General features: G+C 37.5%; 1 protein-coding gene across 1 annotated transcript in view; it reads right to left on the reverse strand.

The window, feature by feature from the left end:
- Nucleotides 1-21,167, reverse strand: part of RSBN1 (round spermatid basic protein 1) — a 43,246-nt gene that overhangs the window by 5,621 nt on the left and 16,458 nt on the right. The window contains exons 3-6 of the mRNA XM_033092596.1: nucleotides 9,441-9,578; nucleotides 8,984-9,126; nucleotides 1,955-2,122; nucleotides 237-345 (exon numbers count right to left, since the gene is read on the reverse strand). Coding sequence (XP_032948487.1) covers nucleotides 237-345; nucleotides 1,955-2,122; nucleotides 8,984-9,126; nucleotides 9,441-9,578 — 558 coding nt within the window. The remainder of the gene's footprint in view (nucleotides 1-236; nucleotides 346-1,954; nucleotides 2,123-8,983; nucleotides 9,127-9,440; nucleotides 9,579-21,167) is intronic.

Here is a 21,167-nt window from a genome sequence, read left to right on the forward strand (position 1 = left end):
GGGCAGCCTGGGCTCTGACCATCCCAGGCTTACCTGGCTTCCCCAAGATCAAAGGGCTCTTAAGCATTCTGCTTGGGAAGCTCTGCTTTAATGATTTCTGACAGCCTTTAATAGTAATAAAGTTAAATTCACTATCCCATTTATGCGACTACAAGGTAAAATGCCAAATAAAATGGGTGAAGACACTTATTTCCAATATCACACTCAAAGGGTAATAAAAAAGCAAGAGTCATTACCTGGGAAACTGGAGGTTCATGAAGGTCTAACTGGAGTCTCTGTACAACATCAGTAAAATCCTCAGCATGAAAACAAATCACGTCTTTGGTTATGCGAGGTTGGTCACTCCTGTGATTAACAAAATTACATTTTAGAAACAAGCATTTCATAATGGAAAATGGAGACAAACTTCAGTTTTCCTATTCCTGGAAATATTACTACTAGCATAGAAACAGATGCACAGCTCCTAAGGACAAAATGTACATCTTTAATCAACTTTAAAAAATAAACAAAACACTAACAAAGCTGTTTTAAAAAAGATTAGGTGTCACAAAACTAAAACAACGACTAAAAACAGTTTTATTCTGAACAGTTGCACTTGCAATCCTCTTACCACTGTGCCCCACCATCTCCATGACACCCTGTAATGTCACTATCAGGGCGGAATCAAGTGAAGAGAACACATCTCAGTCACACAAGTATCACACCGTCCAGTTTTCAAAGTAGAGAGGGGAAGAAAAGCTGAATGATCTTTAACTTGAAATACTTATTGTCAAGTTATGATAGAACTCTACTCCTACAAAGGTCAAATCAAACTCTACAGTAATACTGAAGGCCCTGAAATCATAAATATGAAAAAGAAAGTCAAAAAAATTTTTTAAATAAGCTAAATTCTATGTTCTGAGCTTTGTTAAAACTGGGCCCCAACTGAACATAAAAGAGTGCAGCCACTATGGAATACAATACAGCAGTTCCTCCAAAAATGAAAAATAGAATTACTGTGTTTCCCCGAAAATAAGACCTAGCCAGACAATCAGCTCTAATGCATCGCTTGGAGCAAAAATTAATGTAAAACCTGGTATTGTATTTATATTATATTATATTATATTATATTATATTAAATTATATTATATTATATTATATATTATATTATATTATATTATATTATATTATATTATATTATATTATATTATATATTACACTATACCGGGTCTTATATTGTGTTATATAAGACCGGGTCATATAGTAAAATAAGATCGGGTCTTATATTAATTTTTGCTCCAAAAGACGCATTAGAGTTGATTGTCCAGCTACGTCTTATGTTCGGGGCAACAGGGTATTGTATGATCCAGCCATTCCAACTATGGTCCAGAAGACTGGAAACAGGGACACGAAGAGATATTCGTTCATAGCAGCCAAAAGCTGGAAGGAACCCAGGTGTCCACTGACGGATGAATGGATAAACAAAACATGGCATATAAACATAATGGAACTCTATTCAACCTGAAAAAGGAAGGAAATTGACACACGGTGCACTAGAGCAACCAAGAGGATATTATGAAACTTGAGGATATTACGCAAAATGACATAAGCCATTCACAAAAGACAACGCCTGTATGATTCCACTGATATTAGATATTTAAAATAGTCAAATTTATAGCCACAAAGTAGAATGACGAAAAGCAGGAGCTGGGGAGAGAGGAGAAAAGGGAGTTATTGTTTATGGGCAGAGAATTTCAGTTTTGCGAGATGAAAAGTTCTGGAGATCTGTTCCACAATGATGTGAATATACTTAACTCTACCAAACTGTACACTTAAAATTAGTTAAGATTTTACCATTTAATTTATGTGGACTGAAGCACAATTTTTTAAAACATTGGTCCCCAGCCTTTTAAACCGAGTCCACTTTTTCTTAGACAACATTAACCAACCTTGCAGGTGAGCGCCAGTAACTTACCATTCGCCAAACTGCACAGCTTTCAAAACCCCAACAGCAGCCGTACTCTGCCAGTCAAACCCCTGGCCCACGTGATCGGCATGAGCTCTTGTCCTGTCTTCAAAGAGGACTTCCCGGGGTTCACTAGTCCGAGGTAGGTACTGGAGATTTTTAATTTCATTCATTGATCTGGAGTTGATTTGGTGTGAAGTCAAGGAGGGGGAAAGAGTATTAACAGTAATAGGCAAAAAAAAAAAAAAAAAGTGCTAAAATACCGAATTTTAAATAAGATGAGTGCTGAGAAGGTTTCAATGACTTTGATCATTAGCATTTAACATACTGTAGTGCAACGCTCAACATGATTACCTTCCTCTCTTGGTTTATCATGATAATATAGAAGCTATACCTTTGATTTGGCTCAAATGTAGTGTTTGAATATATAAAATTTAGTTGTTTAGCAACAGAAAATACAATTCAAAGTTCAAGGCTATGTTTCTTTACCCTGAATCATTTTTAACTCTCAAAACATTTTTAACTTCCAAAACATTCTACTAGACTTAATTCAAGATGGCGAACTGAACATCTATATGATCTCCTTCAACTTTAAAATGAAAGCAAAGAGCTTCAAATTAATATGGTAGGGGTGGGGGGGAGAGTAGACAGGGGAATGGATGGTGGGTATAGATGAAACAGAATTGGCTGTGAATTGATAATTGTTGATATTGAATATATGGGTGTTTATTATATTATCTGCTTTTTTATGTGCTCAAAAATTTCTAAACATAATAATCTAAAGATGACAGTAATGAATAAAAAATAACAAAGGAAATAAATTACTGAATGAATATTGACAAATTTCTAGAAGATGGAAAATGATTAAAAGTATCTTGGACTAATAAAATTGAGCAGAGAAAGCCAAAGGCCTAGAATTCACAAGAAGGGAATGGCAGATGAAAAGGCAGCAGGCCTGCCGAACAGACCTTGGAGAAGCTGAAGAGCCAAAAAAAGGCCTGCTATGGTGATAATTAGACAGAAATAAAGGAAGACCGAGAAAGGGGGAATTAAAGTGGAATTCTGCAAATAAACCCGTCACCTGCCACACTGTGGGTAGAAATGTGGACAGTCAGGCATTTACCCCCATAAAGACAACTATGAGTGGCCCACCCAGCAGCCATGACTCGTCTGTATTTTCCCAACAGAACACCGATTTTCAGTAGGCTCTGTTCCTCCCCCGTCCTCGTGAGTCCTGATAAACTGTGCTAAGTTCACCCCCTACCAGTGACTGATGGAGGACGGCACGAGCTGATTGTGGCTAACAGTATGAGAGAGAAGCTGCTATGGAGACTTCTGGGAAGTTTCCCAGCTCCGAAGTAAAAGGAAAGACAGTCTCTTCTGTCGCCATGCAACAGCTTAACCGTTTATTTCCTTCTACCTGTCCCCAAAGAAAGGAGAGTCTGTAAGACGGATCCTTTCAGGGACTTTGCTAAACCTTTGTGTTTGCACCTTATGCCTCCCTGTTTGGTCCCAGAAAGATGACAGTCAGTGACGAGTAAGATTCCTCACGGAAGGAACAACTCAAGCCAGACGCAGTTGCGTGGGGACCAAGAGGAGAACCCACGGGGTTCACAGAGGTGGGCACAGCCCCCCACCTTCCTCAGGCTAAGGAGAGCCTCTGCCTCTGTGGCTGCATTCCTTCCCAAAACCTGCAAGGGAAGTGATTCAATGAGGTGCTCTCCATCTATTCATATGTGTATAGGTTTTGTCCCTTGGGGAAGTTGAGACTTAGGGTCCAGCTGTCTGCAGGCAAGGGTGATTGACTTAAATCTATTATGATGTATAGGATTCACAGATCTTGAGATTGACAAGCTTTATCTCCTTTACTTCCCCACCTAACTAAGAAAAGCTGATCCGAGGCCCTATTCCAGTCCTTGAGACTGGGGGTCCCTTGCCCCCTCCCCCCCCCCCCCCCCCCCCCCCCCCCGCACTTAAACTCTTTTCATGACTACTGTCTTTTCTTAACCCTGCACTGCCCTCCTCGCTCCCCACAACTCTCGTCGCGTGGGACGCGACACTCTTCTATTAGATATAACCAGATCCAGATGTGATGCCTAGAACCACTATAGCCATCCAGCAACCATAAGGCTTTGTGAGTACGAAGCCAAGGCAAACCAAATGACAGCAGAAAAATGGAAAACACTGGGTTCCTTGATAACACTGGGTCACTGACCACATGTACCTAGAAACAACTGGACTTTCGATTCATAGAATAACATGTTATTTGATGAACCAGTTTGAATCGAGATTTTTGTTGCTTGGAGCCAAAAGCATCCTGATAAACTTTCACCAAAAAGCCCTGCATGTTCTCTACACACACTGAACGTAGCATACAAATGGAACTATGTAACAATCCTGTGGCATTTGGACATCTTTAATGCCCAGTTCTATGCCTGTTAACTTTACAGTGAAACCACCTATTGACAAGCCTCACTGAACGATACATAGACCACTCAATGAGCCTCATGCTTTATTTCTAAGTAAGAATGGATCAACCAAGAATCACCAGATAGATATGTGAAGACAGCCTATAGCAGCTTAACAGAGGAAGACCAAAATAATGCTGAAATTTAAGAATTCAAAAAAAAGATTAGAAGACAAAAGTCAAGTAAATGTCCCAAAATCAAAAGGAAAAAGATAAATAGAAAGTACGAGTGTTGCAGAATCCAAGACCGGAAAGAACCCAGCGGCACTCAGAGAGTTAGGAGAGTCAGCTTTATTACGTGGGCGGGCTCAGCGGGATCCTTCCCAAAAGACTGAGCCCCTAGCAAGGTTCTGAGCAGGTTTTTATGGTTTGGGGACTTTCTTGAGTCGGAGAAGGGGTAGGTGTCATCTGGTGATTGGCTCAAGGTGTGGCTTGGAGGGGGTTATGCAGAAGTGGGCTGGGGCTTAGGCTGGGGACTTCTCTCTCCACTCGGGCCACCATTTTAGGTCGGTTCCATGTGGCAGGGAACCATTTTAAGGTCAGTTTTCCCATCATGTGGATAATCAAACTGGAAGATCTGCTATTCAACCAATAGTGGTTTCAGAAAGAAATAGAGAAAATGAAGATATTACAAAGCAATTAAGCAAGAAAAATTCCCAGAAATGAAAGGAAACATGAATCTTTAAACGTAAGGGACCTACCAAACAACAAAAAGAATTGAAAAAAAATAAGAATAAGCATGAAAGACCCAGACCAAGACATATCATTTTGAAATTAAGCTTTCGAGGGGATAAAAAATAGGTTATACAAAAAAAAGAAAAAAATTACACCGATGTTAAGACCAGAAGACACTGAGGCAGTGCTAAAAATTCTAAGGGAAAATACATCCTTTGCACTCCAACTAAACAATCATATTTAATGACAGAAAACGAAATTCTCATATGTAATGACTGAGAATACCTTCCTTTTCTTAGACTATTACTTGACAATGTCCTTAAGCAAGAGAACAAAAGGAACCCAGAAAGAAGACAATCGTAAGTTAATGCAGAAAAGCATTCAATGGCAAGTCCTAGGTTGACAAATGTGAAATAAGCTTTTCACATCGAAGCAGGAGAACACAAGGCTCCGAAAGACATCTAGGTAAAAAAGGGATGTGTGAGAACAGAGAGTATGGTTAAAATACTGGGTTCTTGAGGATAGGATAAAAGTACAGAATGCAAGATAACTACCAACACTCTCCCCCAAAAAGTCATAGCCAAAGTCAGACAGTGTGATTCTAGAAGAAAGTAATGTTTCATAAGCAATAAAGAGAATAGATGATATTAGAGATACGGTCAAGAAAAGTCTATGTCTCCCCTCAAAAAGGGGCCATCAGAAACTTTAGGGAAAAGAAAACAATTTTTTTTTTTTAAATCATCACAATCTACATATGAAACAAACTGAAATGTGGGCATGATTTTCAGTACCTAGGTGAAATATGGGAAAGATCTTTTTGTATATTATTCCTTTGAGTGATTAACACAACATTGGAACCTCAGAATATAAATTTTTTAACCTACTAATTGAGTCTGCAGTAAACTTACATGTATTGCCACTTATTTGCTTTCAAATTTTAGAACATACCTACCGACAAAGCATATAAATCCTAATTTTGGTTTTAAAGCAGAATATGAATTAACCTCAACACTGTAAGCACAGCTGACAAAAAGCAGACATGGAGAGGACGAGGGTAAATCTGGAGACGGTTGAAGAGAAGGAATCTCTGTTATATGAAGAAATTGACTTGCTTCCTGTCTAAGTCTTACAACAAAACAAGGCATTAAAACCAAATGGTTTTGCTTCTGGTGAAAAGGTGTTTGCCTCTGGAGGAAAAGGCGGCCAGGATTTTTCATTATAAACCCTACCATGGCGTTTGATTTTTTAAAGGCCGTGTATTTCTTTTACTTGAGTTCATAAATTCAACGATCATCTTCAATAGCAGTGACCTTGATAATTAGCTTCTCACCTTGATATCACCATTTTCAGCAACAGGGTGTTCTCATTAACACAAAGACAACATTTGTGTTTAAGTTCTGATTTATTCACTGTAGAAAAGTCACAGTGCTTTTGAATGTCTCACTTAAGAATACTGAATCTCAACAGAGATAAAATTGGATAGCACCTCAGATTAGTGGGAATAGTAAATTATTAAATGATGTTGGTACAGCTGCCTAACTACTTGGAAAAAATGTTAAATCTCTCCCTCCATACTGAAATCAATACACAGTAAATAAAATATGTAAATACTAAAATCACAGGAGCACTGGGAGAAAATGGAGGTGAATATTTTATAATACTGAACGAGAGAAGGCCTTGCTATGCGTGCCACTTGAGAGAAACCGCAGAGGAAAAGACAGACCTGGTAACATAGAAACAAACATTTTATGGGTAAAGAAAAAAACAGCAAGTAAAGAAAAAAACTGAAGGGGGGTTAGCAGGGTGGGTTGGAGAACAGCATTAATGTCATTTGCCAGATATTTGTTAAGCGAGATCTGTCTTACTATATGGGTGGGAAAATAAATTGGTACTTTTCTGGGAGTAAATTAGAAATGTATGGGGGGGTGGTAGATGAGGATAAAAGGGGTCAAATATACGGTGATGGAAGGAGAACTGACTCTGGGTGGTGAACACACAATGTGATATATAGATGATGTATTACAGAATTGTACACTTAAAACTAATGTAACTTTACTAACGATTGTCACCCCAATAAACTTTAATTTAAAAAAAAAACAAATGTATATATACTTTGAGCTTTTAGGAATTTCTACTAATAAACATATATATTTGCACAAAGATATGTATCTACCTACCAACCAGCCAACCAGCTATCCAAACCATCTACAATTAGTGATGTGTTTGTTATACATGTTTAACAACTGGCTACTGGGAGAAATGGCTGATTTGTAGTTGACTTGCTGATTTTGTGGTGTAAATACTCCCAATCTATGGCCAACTTCAAGCTACTAATGTGCCCTCACTCAGTGTGGAACTGGGAGGCTAATAAGGGCTTGTGAGCCAGTACAAACTGACTCTAGTACACCCCTGTCATGTTTGTCAAAATAGTTTATATTGAAAAATCAGAAACAATGTGCACAATAAAGTATTGGTCAAATAAATCTTGATACAACCATACAGTGAAAACAACATAGACAATTAGAAATGATGATATGGCTGCATCTTAATCTACACATAAACCTAAGGGGGGAAAAGTAAACACCATATAAAGTACATATGGACTAAAATTTGAAAGGTCAAAATATGCTCAAATTGGGTGGGATTACGGGTATTTTTTGCCTTTTTACCTATTATCTAATGTTTTTTAAGATTATAATGATCAGGAAACAAACAATGGTTATTTCCTATTTAGAAAGATAATAGAACAAAACCAAAAACGTATACAGTACTTAAGAATTTAGAATTTCAAGATTCACCACCATGCTGTGGAAGAAGTGCTATGGCCCAGCACGCACAGGAGCTCTGGTCCACCAGGTTTGACCAGGCCACCACCTGGCATTCACAGTAGGTTTTTACAAAGGACTTTTCATGCATTATATCATGTACGTAAGGTCTTTCCACACTTAGCTCTGAGCTCTTGTCTGAGCTTCAGGGTAAGGTCTAGACTAGTCCATTAACACTCACTGGGTACTTATTTTTAGTTGCTATTTCCATAGTCTAAAACAAATAGAAATCATTTTCAAGTCTCATTAAATGAGATTTTCCGTAATACTAGAGCAAATCTACATGTGTTTTAAATGTCTGAAAAACAAAATACATTAGCCCAATATGAATTATTGTGGAGAAGACACTGGTTTCACTCAGCAAACACTGATCACCTAGCATGTGTCATGAACAGAGAAGAATAAAACAGTCTGTCCTTAAAGACCTCAAAATTTAGGAAAAAACAGATCAACAAATTTAGTGTAAACAGATCATTAATGAACAGAACAACGTGTGACCAATTAATTATCTAAGGGAACAAAGAAAAGCTTCACAAAGAACGAGTCATCCAAGTAAAGGTCTGACAATCTATTAAGAGTTTGCCGGGTGGAGAGGAAGACGGAGGAGAGGGTGCCATTCCAAGCAAAAAGGACACTGCAAAGCACAGGGCTGTCGATGACTATTGTTTGCAAACCGAACTCCGTGTGGCTGGAGCAGACCGGATGAGCGGGCGCGTTCAGGGTGGCCTGGCCGTAGACTGGAGCGACCAGAAGCAGATGCATGTAGAACAGGTACTGTTGGGGCCAGGTTATGAAAGACGCTTACAGACCACACAAACGACTTTGACTCCTGTCTTGCAGGCAGTTAGGACATCAGTTTTAAGAAGTAAAAACTAAATTCGTTTTGAGGAGGATGCCTCACTGAGGACTGTGTAAGTGGACTGGGCTGAGAACTGGCCACTAGAAGATGTACTTAAGATAGCGCTTCAAGTCACCTGGACAAATGACGCTCAAACCGTGCTCAGGTCTCAATAACTTTTATAAGCAACTGAAAAAAGTATTCCTGCTTATCTGAGAAAAATAAATGTTTACCGTCGTCTTTTGAAGGGTGACTTTGGCATATCTGCTGTAGGGATCATCTGCTCTCCCGGCCTCACCCACATGATAGGTCCGTCATCACTCTGGGACCGACACTGGAGTCGGAGGCTGGAAAGCGTACCCCAGGGCAAAGTCATCTACAAGCAGACGAATGAGTCCCGTTAAAAACAGTTGGAGACTATTTACAAGTTAACCTCCCCACCCAAAAGAAAGCTCTCGGAAGCTTATTTTGTATGTATATATGAAAACACATATGTTATAGTAGATAGTAATTTGTATATACAAAAGACAATTGAAATTAAGTACTTTGTACCAATAATTTTCTAAACATTGCTATTCAAAACATTGAATAAAATTTCATTTTAACAGACAAGATTAGCTTAATACTTTTTAATGAAAAGTGTCCACTTAAGTAATGTTCAGAAATTTAATAATATGAATTAACACTCACTTTTAGAAATGGTGATTCTTCTAACATATCAAGGAACTCTGGGAAATAATCACCAACTTCTTCATCTACTGCTCCAACAAGACTTATCTGCCGCATAGGACCTGCTCGGTAGGTGCCACAGCAGTATGTCCTGTTGACCTGAGATACAAAGAAAGGGAGAGAAAGGACTGAAGTACACTGTAATTAAAGAATTAGAATAGGGCACTGTTTCCAATGTCGCTATTTTTTCTACACACTAAAAACTCAACGGTCAATACCTGTAACTATAAAATCAATAGTTACAGAAAAGCATCCTAGCACACCGACAAATACATTGATACCACGTGCCACAAACAGCAATTTCAAGGTGAAAGTTACTCTATGATCCCAACATCTCAAAGAAATATTGAAGACATTAAGATACACTCCTCTGAGAATAATGATCTTTGAACTTTGTAAACACTTTAGAGTGATCTTTACTTAGGTAAAATCAGTAAATAAACAATGAAATTGGCAGGGCAGGCAAAAAAAAAAAAAAAAAGACCATGGTCAGATGAATCCTCCACACTCATTTTGTATTCCCAGCTTGAAAGCCTTCACATCAGGCCAGATAACAGGCTGCTATCAAACCTAATCAACCTCCCGTTACTACTTCCATGTAAGATCCTCCACCCTAGGCAGGCTGATCTTTTTCTCTACCGAACTCATGCCCAACATTTCTACCTGCAATGATTTTTCTCTTGAATCTGCCCTACTTGGAATGTCCTCTTTCTTTGTCAACCCAAATCTTATCTTTCAAAGATCAGTTCAAGACTGCTGTTCTTCTGGAAGCCTTCCTGATCACCCTTCATGATCTTTACCTCTTCTGACGTCTAATGTTACTTGCAAACACACAAACATTTTCTCTATATCAACTCTCTAGTGAATTTAGGGCACATTCTAGACAAATTTGTAGCCTGGAGAATCCTAGCATTCAAATGGAATCTACTGATTGATTCAATACAATCTGATATTATCCTTTAGTCAATTCACATACTTCTACTTCCAATTTAGAATGAATGTTTCCAAAGAGTAAAGACAGATCTTGTGTATACAGATGACTAAACTAAAAATGTTGAATTCTAACCAGGATTTCCACCTTGAGTCAGTAACCTAGCATTTTCTACCTTAGTTAAGATGCAGATTAAATTGAAAAGCATAACATAGTATAATTGTACCTTTATAAGGTGGGCCTTTATTGAACATTAAAAAAAAATCAAGTGCTACTGCTTTAAATGCCACCTATTTTGCCTCAATAGAAAGCACAAATGGCTACGTAGTATTTCTTACACAGTTCTGTGCTAGTAGTTCTTTAGCGGTGTTTTCAGAATCAACCCACTATTTTTTTCCATAGACAATATAACATCACCTCCACCCATACACATACACACAGAAAAAAGGTCTTAGATCTTATTCTCAAATAGCAGGGACTTAATTCTTAATTCCTTACAAATCTGACTCCTAAGATCATCTTAGGTGACCTTTAAGCAGTAACCGCCCAGGTCGGAATTACCTTGCATATATTCGTGTGAGTTACCTGCCAGTCGCTTGTACAATCATCATGCTATAAAAGCCAGCGGCGGCAGACTGGGAAAGAGGACGGTCATGGCACATGGAGATAAGGATGGGGAAGTAAGGGAGCTTTTCTAAGCATTATTCTAACTTTTCTAAGCCATGAAACGATTAAAAGAGATTTAACCTTCAATACCAGTTCTCGGAATCGTATGCTTTCAGGCACAATAATATCTGTTTCTCCCAAACACCTCCCCTAACTATTCCCAACTATCAGAAATTCCTCTCCCTAAAAAGGCTTTCAAACTATACATGATGGTGGCATTTTATGAGAGAAATATCCTAAAAACTTATCACAATATAAATCTCACGTAACTATAGACCCATCCTGAAGAAGTACACTGCCATGTGGTAACTTTCAATTTACTTGGTCTGCTAGGTTTGAGATTATACAGCTCTTAATGCATTACTAATTTGAAGTAATTCACATGACTTTAAATTTTGCACAGGTAGTGAGACTGAATTAATTGTTTTATATCACAGTACTCTAAGTGGTATTTTTTATTTAAATACCACTAAATTCAACTGAACTTGAAGACAACTTAAAGATGCAAATACCTAGGGTAAGTAATATGCGATACGAATAATCATAAAGTATTCTTTCCTATTTGGAAAGAGAAAGAAAGTAAACCTGAAAAGGGGAATTATTAAGTTTATATTTGCTGAGGCTAGAAATGAAGTAATCAGCTTAAACTCTGGCAAAAAAAAAAAAACAACGTAATGGTATTAGTAAAGTTGATTAAGTGTCTATCACTTGCATAAGAATTTTTAATAAATGATAACGTTTGTGCTGCATTTAAATAATTAACAGGTTACATAATTAATGGATTTAAGATGGAAGCATTTATGCCCAGAAATTCAACAGGTACCAACTATGTGACACTAATGCCAAACAAGCGAACTACAAATTATCCCCCAGTATCTATTCTACCCTTCTTTTCAGTAAAAGAACTTTCTGAGCACACAGCTGAGCTAGGCTCCTTGGCAGCTAAGTGTGGCCTAGGACTAAGTTCTGGCCAATGCGATGTTAGTGTAAGTTACACAAACAATTTCCAGAGCATGTCTATAAGTAAGCACCCTGCTCTCCACTTCCTCTCTCTCTCTATTGAGAGCCAGGTTCAACCAAGCAAAAAGGGCATGGCAAAACTTAAAGACAGGAGGACAGTGGAATCCTGGATGATACCACAGAACACAGCTGCTTACCTTTGGACTCGATCCTTGAAAGAGAACCTTTATTTTGTTCTCACCAGTGTATGTGAGATCTCTTTGTAATGGTGTTTAGCCGGTATCTTGTATGCTTTGCACTAAGGGAGGCAACACCCTGTTTTGCACAGGAGATAATCTGGATCATTATCTCCTGCTTTGGGCTTCAAAAAACAATGTTTATACTAGAGCACACTTAAGAGAACAATTAAAATGATCAGTGAACTTGAAAACCATACAAAATGGAGGAAAAATTAAGAAATTAAAAGTATTTCAAAAGTATTTAACCTGAAAAGATTAAAGTGAAGACCCAACAATCTTCAAATACTTGGAGCTTATCACAGAAGAGTAGATTTCTATAACCTTAATTAAGGACAGAAACTATAGGAAAGCCAGTATCCTTCATTTCATAAGCGTTTACTGTACACTACATGCCAGGCACTGTCCTAATCACAGATACAACAAAATATACCCGTTTTTGGTCCCTAGAAACTTACAGTCTAGTAGGGAGAGGCAGACAGTAATCTAAACAAATATAATTATAGACTGTGCCAAGTCTTCAGAATGGAATGCGTAAGAACCTACGAAAGAGAACATTAGGATCCTGATCAAGAGGGTACAGTGTTCCTCCAAGGGATACTGAGATAAAATCTGTAGCACAAATGTAAAGGTAGTAAAATCCTTTTTAGCTTCACCCTTTCCAGGTCTAAGGAAAACTACTGATGCTAAACACAGAAAACAAAAGAGATAAAGAAGAGCCTGAGAAAGGAGCTGTGGCTGGATTATGGAGAGCCTTGCAGACCACACTAAGGATTCTGGGAATCACTCAAGGATCTAAAGTTGTAAAAGGAAAGTTACCAGATTTGCCTTTTTTTTTGTTTTTTTTTTTAGGGGGAAAGGGCTTGTTTTTTCTTGTTTTTGTTTTATTTTCTCAGAGGTGCTCTGAGAGACCAGTTGGCAGGTTTCTGTAATATTCCAAAAAAGAAAAAATGGACTAACCTAATAGCAGAAGAGCTAATTAGAAAATAAAGTAAAAAAGAGATTTGAAACATATCCAGGAGATAAAATCGTCAGGACTTGGAGAGAGACTGGAAAGGAATGTCAAGGATGTCTTCCAGGTTCCAGTTTTGCAACCAGATGGAGAAACCCCTCTTTCTAGTGGAGGAGGACCAGGTTTGGAGAGGAGGTGGTATCTACGGTTTTGGACACGATGAGCCTGAAGCACGTGTAGGAGGCTGACTAATTGCACCCAAAGATATACAGGTGCCAATTCCTGGAACCTGTGACTGTTATATAGCAAAAGTGCTCCGCAGCTATGAATGAACTAGAGCTTCTCGATTAGCCAAGAGGTCCCTAATGGAATCACAGATGGCCTTGTAGGAGGAGGCAGGGGGATATGTGACTGCAGAGAGGAGGGGCAATGTGATGATCAGAAGGACAGACTGGAGTCCTGCCCTTTGCAGACAGAGGAAGGGGCCACAAGCCAGGAAATACAGATGGTCATTAGAAGCTTAAAAAGGCAAAACAAACCAACCAACCAACCCCAGGATTCTCCTTCAGAGCCTTCAGAGCAGTTAAGAAACTAAGTCTGTGTTTGAAGACACTGTGTGGTACTTTGTTACAGCAGCAATAGAAATGTATGAGTAAATACCTTTGAAACACCCAAGTGGATCATGCCAAGAAGGCAGCTGAGTCTAAAATCAGAAGCGGTCTGGACTGAGGACATAAATCCCAGTTAATTGGAACTTCAGCCTTAAAAGAGATTTGACAAGAGAAAATATACAGAGTTCAAAGAGCAGGGGTCTTGGAAAGCTCCAACTCTGAAAAAAAGCACAAAAGGGGAAGACAAGCTGATAAAAGAGAATGTAAAGGAGTTGTCCAGTCGTCAGAGAGGTCAAGGAGAAAACCAAGAGAGCACAGTATCATGAAAGCCAAAGAAAGAAAATACTTCAAAAAAAGCTGGATCAACATGCTGCTGAGACGTCCAGTAAGATGAAGATGAAAAACGCTCATCGGTGACCTTAGCAAGAGACATCTCAGAGGAATTATGAAGGCAGAAACCAAATCAGTGTGGTCTGAAGAAAGATGAGGAAATGAGGAAAGCAAATGCAGGCAATCCTTTCAAGAAGTCTGCTGTGAAAAGAAGAAAGGTTGGTAGAGGAGGAAAGAGGATCACGGGAGAATTGTTCGGATGGAAGCACTGAGCCGCCGTCCACAGGCTGCCATAAACTTTCATTCCCACCAGCAAGGTGAGACAGGGTGTGTTGCTCACAACTTCATTGATAGGAACTTCTGAATCATCATCAAACTTTTGGATTTTTACTAATTTGATAAGTAAAAACTGACATCTTAGTAGTTTTAATTTCATTTTCTTAGGAATGAAGTTGGATATCTTTTCACGTAAGAGGATTAAAGGGCCATTTGTATTTCTTTTTCTGTGAACTGTCCATTCACAATGCTTCCTTATTTTTAGATTGTATTTCTATTACCTATTTCTAGAGCTCCATAGTTTAGGAAGGTTAATCCTCTGTCAGTGATATGAATTGTAAATAATTTTTCATAATCTGGCTATTGACTTTGTTTACAGTAACTTTGATTTTGTTTTGTTTTGGTCATAGTAAGAAAGACCTTTCCCACTCCGAAGTTCTGAGAATTCTTTCATTTTTCTTCAATTACATTTATGTCTCTACTTTCTACATTTAAATCTTTTGATTCCATTTGGATGTCATCTTGGTATACAGTGATACGGATCCCAAGGTAAATTCAAGATAGGTATCCTGATGCCAACACTATCTTCTCTCTGCCACCAACGATCTGAGATGCTATCATTTTTATATATCAAATGCCTATATTTATTTGGCTCTATTTCTGGACTTTTCCGTTTCACTGGACAGTGTTCATAAACTGATATAGACTTATTTAATAATTAAATTTTTAGACTGTATTGATATCTGATAGGGTACTCCTCCATGACTGCATTTTTTTCCCCAAAGCTTTCCTGGCTATTTTTGCCTGCTTATTTTTTCATATAAACTTCAAAATCAGCTTGTTTGGCCCAAGGGCGGGGGGGGGGGATCTATTGGTATTTTTATTAAGACTGTATTCAATTTATAATTTAGGGAAAACATTGTTTTGATTCTTCTTAATCTAAGAACACAGTACATCTTTTCATTTAAGTCTTCTTTTGTGTGGTGTTTTAGGGCTCATGGGAAGAATCTGGTAAAGGTGAAAAGGTGAAGAGGACTGATAGTTAAACGTAGCAGACTGAATTTATTTCCTTATCAAAATCTCACTCAAGTGAGAGTAACATAGAAAGGCTACAAATCTCAGAAGCTCAAAGAGAATATAAGTAAACAAAAAGCCAGTTTGTGTCTCAGAACCACATGACGGCTAAGTATCAAAGAAGGTGGGGAACAAAAAATGGAACTAAAACTAAAGGAGAGGAGTTTAAAACCTGCATCAAGGTCAGAGAGACCCCTCCACTTACCGTCCCCTCCCGATCCCTATCTATCCCTATCCCTATTTTGTGGGGAAAGTGAACCAAAGAAACTACAGAAACAAAGATACCAGGTGCAAGTATGGAAAATAACCATTATATTGAAATCAAGAAATTAAGTAAAGTTTTATTTATTTAACAACAAAATCCCCTATGTACTTCCATTCAGTTCCACGAATTCTAGCAGCACATAACCTACTCTACTTTCCTGGCAAAAATGTGGTGGATTCTTAACTGTAGAAATTAGAAGCACCAGAGAGATGATCTCAATGTTGACGTTTGGGGCTTTCCTTACAATGATGTGGCCAGATATCCCCTACCCACCATCAAACGATAAGTTCCACCTATATGTTCAGAGTTTCTCATCAGTTTGTACTGTACTGACTTATGTTTCAATATAAACAGATCAACCAACATCTGAAGAAAATATCTAATATAAACAAAAAATTAAAACAAACAAAAAGGAACTTGATGAAACAGACAACTTAGCGAATAAAAGAAAATTTCAAAACAAGTACACTTAGTATCTCAGAGAGGTGAAAGATATTACATCCATGCAATAACAAGAAGTTATTTAAAAACACACACACACAAAACCAGAACAAGCTCTTAAATTCAAAACATTACAGCTGAAATAAATAGGGGGAAAAGAAGATAATTAAATCTCCCCAGAAAGAACAAAAAGACAAAAGAAAAAATAAAAGGTTCATCTTTTATTTTTCTTTGAAAATTAGAGGTTCAATCAGGAGGCCTAATACCCAACTAATAAAAGTTTCAGAAAAAAGAACAATGAAAACTAAGGTACGGAAATTAACAAAAATAATCATGTAAGAAAATGTACCCAAATGGAAGGACATGCGTTTCCATATTGAAAAGGCCTAAATGCTCATCAGAGTGAATATAAAAACACACCAATGAGACTTGAGAAAATCATGGGGGTTGCAGGGTGGCCTTCAACTGCACTGGTGATGTTTTATTTCTTGGGCCAGGTAGCAAGAACCTTGTTGGTGTTTGTTGTTATTCTTTATACCTCTTCATACATCTAAAATATTTTATAGTAAACTTAAAAACAGCAAAAAAAGACACATCTCAAAGCACATTATCCTCAGTTTCTTGAAATTTTGCAGCATAGAAATTTTGAAAGCTTCCAGAGAGAAGGAAAAAAAAGGCCCCTGAAAAGTATCAGGAATCATTATGACATTGGAATTCTCAATAGCAACACTAGAAGCTTAAATGAAGACACTGGAGTAATGCCTTTATAAATCTGAAGAAAAATGACCTCCAACCTAGAATTCCACACCTAAGTATTCATCAAATGTTATGGTAAAAGAAAGACTTTTAGATATGTGAAGTCTCACTTGAGTCACTCAATTTGGGCCACAGAATAGTCATGGAACCCCAGGACAGGAAAAAAAGGCAAAGAGAAATCCCAGGATGTACATGTACACAATATATGGGATGTATTCAGGACATACATCCCAGGATAGACTATATACATTCTTACCGCAACACAATGTTACAAAACTGTAAACAACGTGAAAGCCCAAGAACAGGAGAATAAAACTGTGATACAGTCACACAACAAAATACCAAATATAGTGGTCAAAATAAATGAACCAACTAGGGTTACAAGTATCAACATAATTCTGAAAAGTAATGTTGAACCAAAGCAATCTGCAGAAGGACACATGCAATATACAACTGATAAAGTGTTAAATGACACAAAACAGCTGTACATAGTTTATCTGTTCATACATACCTAGCAAAATATTAGAAGATGTATGGAAATGATAAACCACAAATTCAGAATAAAAATTTACTTCTGGGAAGAAAGAAAAGGCTTTTATTAAAAATAAAGAAATACATAAAGTAGGAATTCACTTAATATAATTTGCCCTTTATATGTGAAGGGGAGATAAACAGAGTTTCTGCTTGGGATGATGAAAAACTTCTTGAAATGGATAGCGGTGATGGCTGTACAACACTGTGAAAGCATTTAATGCCAATGAATTATACCCTTAAAAATAGTTAAATATATTTTTTTTTGTCTGTAATGCCTTTTTTTTTTTTAATTTATTTTTAATTTATTGGGGTGACAATTGTTAGTAAAATCACATAGATTTCAGGTGTGCAATTCTGTATCACATCATCCATAAATCACACTGTGTGTTCACCACCCAGAGTCAGCTCCCCTTCCATCACCATACAAAAAAAAAAAAAAAAGTTAAATATTAAGTTTTATGTTCTGTACATTTTGTGACAATTAAAAAAAAAAATCCTAAGCAAGGTGAGGAATGGAATCCAGAACACAGGTAGCAGGATTAGCTTTTGAGGAGAATGTGGGACATCTTCTCTATTGTAATAGGAGGGAATGCAGAAAAGATGCCTAAAGATAAAGTCTGAATAGTCATCATGAAGGACAGGCAAGCTGGTTGACCAAAGGAAAAAGAAGTAAGCTTCCTAGACGATGTTGAGGGCCCACTGGAAACCTTATGAAGAAACGGCTCCTGAGTAATTATCAATACAAACATGATTTTTAACAATATTTGCACTATGTAGAGGTTAGACAAGATTATCTCCAGGTTTATGATTCTATGAAATTCTAAGAGGATGGTATGTATCTACATGTCAAATAAAGGGAATCAGAGTAATGGTAGATGGTATACAGTTTAAAATGGTGTTTCTTAAACTTGTCTGATCATAGGAAATGAATTACTTGAGGTATTCATCTCAGGCCTTACTCCAGATCTAATGAATCAGAATTTCCACGAGAGGAACCTGAGATTCTAATATGTATTTGGAACTAACAACCGCAGATTATTCTTAGGACCTGGCAAGTTTGAGAAGCTCTGGCCTGGAAACAACACTCAAAAGCAAAGAAGTTGAGTTTTACCACCTCACAAAGTGTATGTACTCTGAATACAGTGAAGGAAGAAATAATTGTCAGGAGGATTGGAAGGAGGTAAGCAGAGTCCAAAGAACAGAAAAAAGTAAGGCTGCCATGGAAACAGGAGATACAATGCCAACCAGAGAAAACAGCTTTGAGTAAAATCAAGGCAAAGCAGGGAGGAGAAAAGAATTGTGATATCAAGGGGAAAAATACCTCTAAGAAAGTAGTAGTTAGCTTTGCATGCACTCAAAAAATGTATTTATAATATCTATAAAAGTTTAGACAATTATATTTGGATACCATACTTATCTATAAAAGTTTAAACAATTACATTTGGATACTTTACATGTTGCTTTCTATCAATAAGTATGTAATCCTTTAGATTAGAATCTCAACTTTTCAGTTACCCTGTATCAATTGCTGAGAGTTATATAAGCTCAAGTGTGCTTCCATTACACCTATTAGAAGAAGGGCAGTTACAAGTCAGTTAAAAACTTAGAAGATAGCAGCTTTATTCATAACTGCCAAAACCTGGAAGCAACCAAGATGTAAGTGGATGGATAAATAACTGTGATTCGTCCAGATAATGGAATGTTATTCAGTGCTAAAAGGGAATGAGCTATCAAGCCATGAAAATACATGGAGAAACCTTAAATGTATATTATTAAGTGAAAGAAGCCACTCTGCAAAGGCTACATACTATATGACCCCAACTGTATGACATTTTAGAAAAGTCAAAGCTATGGAGACAGTAAAAAGATCAGTGGTTGCCAGGGGTCGGAGAAAGGGATGACTAGGCAGAGCACAGAGGATTATTAGGGCAGTGAAAATATTCTGTATGCTACCATGATGTATAACATGTCCTTATACATTTGTCCAAACCTATAGAATGTACAGCACCAAGAGTGAACCCTAAGGTAAACTATGGACTTTGGTGACAATGATGTGTCAATGTAAGTTCATCAGTTGTGGTAAGTGTACCACTCTGGTGGGGACGTTGATAATGGGGGAGGCTGTGCATTGTGGGAGCAGGGGGAGGATGGGAAATCTCTGTACCCTCCCTTCAACTTTGGTATGAACCTAAAATTGCTCTAAAAAAAGTAAATTCTTAAAAACAGAACAAAACAAACATTAGAAGAACACTAAGCTAGAAATACACAGTATGGAAAACGCTGTGTGGGGGCGGTAGGGGATAATCATTCCACAGAACTCATGTTTCAGGAAGAAGCATATTCAAGTTGTCTAAAAAAACAAAGGAAAAAGCTAGCCAGCAATCTTCCTAACCTTGTGACCTGTGAATAGAAAGGCATTCTCACTTTAAAGCACACAGTGAAAAAGCAGTACGAGTCAAAAGAGAGATTATAAGTGTACTTAGAATGACAGAAAAAAAAGAACCAAACCTACCATTTTTATGGTGCTTTCTTTTAAAAAGCCAGCTTCTTAAAATACTTATTTCTCTTTTTATGTAACACACTGATGTGTAGTTCTTTAAGAGTTTCTCAAAGCACTCTACTAGTTCTACTGTCTTAATTAGTGCCAGTAATTTACTATAAAGTGCTAATTATATTAATCAAAATGGGGAACACCTAATAAGCCCATTTTAGGCCTTGCCACAACACACAAAGAATGAAGGAGTAACATTTGTTGATTTTCTCTGGAACATTAGACATTACCATTTTATGGTAATAAAAGTGACATTCATAAGAACTTCCAAATAAAAAGCTGTGATCCTCAGTAAAAGACTTCAATATTGTAAATATATAGAAATCTTTTTGGAAAATCCTACCGTGTTTCCCCAAAAATAAGACTTAGCCAGACCATCAGATCTAATGCGTCTTTTGGAGCAAAAATCAATATAACACCCGGTCTCATTTTATTATAATGTAAGACCAGGTATAATATATAATATATAATATAATAATATAATATAATATACTAGGTCTTATATTAATTTTTGCTCCAAAAGATGCATTAGAGCTGATGGTCCCGGTAGGTCTCATTTTCGGGGAAACACGGTATTATGGTAGATACGCTTTTCTAAACAATTCCCTCTCCCCAGCACATACATACACACACCCTTCTCCATGACACACTTTGATTACTTAGTTACTATAAGGTGAAAATAGCCTCACATGGTGATATTTAAAACAACTCTCTATTTAACTTCACTATATTTTTAGTGTTTTTTGTTGCTTTTGTTTGCAATTCGTGTAAAGAATCTAAGACTGATATAGCCTTGCTGGTTCTGGGACCGGCAACACCAACACCATCCAGGAGTTTGATAGAAATGCAGACTACACAGCCCCAACCCAGACTTACAAAATCAAAATCTGCATTTTATATGCACACTAAATTTGCTAAACCCTTGCCTATAGGATTTAATGTCATTCAGAGACAGAGGAAAAATATTTCCTCTTTGAAGATCTGCCATTATGTAACCTTGGGGAAGGTCACCACCAAAACGTGACCTTCCTCAGCTCCAACGCAAAGTCTTAGAAATGGCTCCCACCACTCTACAATCTTGTTAGCCCATAAGACAACGAAAAGA

Source organism: Rhinolophus ferrumequinum, chromosome 22 (genome assembly GCF_004115265.2).
Source record: "Rhinolophus ferrumequinum isolate MPI-CBG mRhiFer1 chromosome 22, mRhiFer1_v1.p, whole genome shotgun sequence".
Taxonomy (NCBI): domain Eukaryota; kingdom Metazoa; phylum Chordata; class Mammalia; order Chiroptera; family Rhinolophidae; genus Rhinolophus; species Rhinolophus ferrumequinum.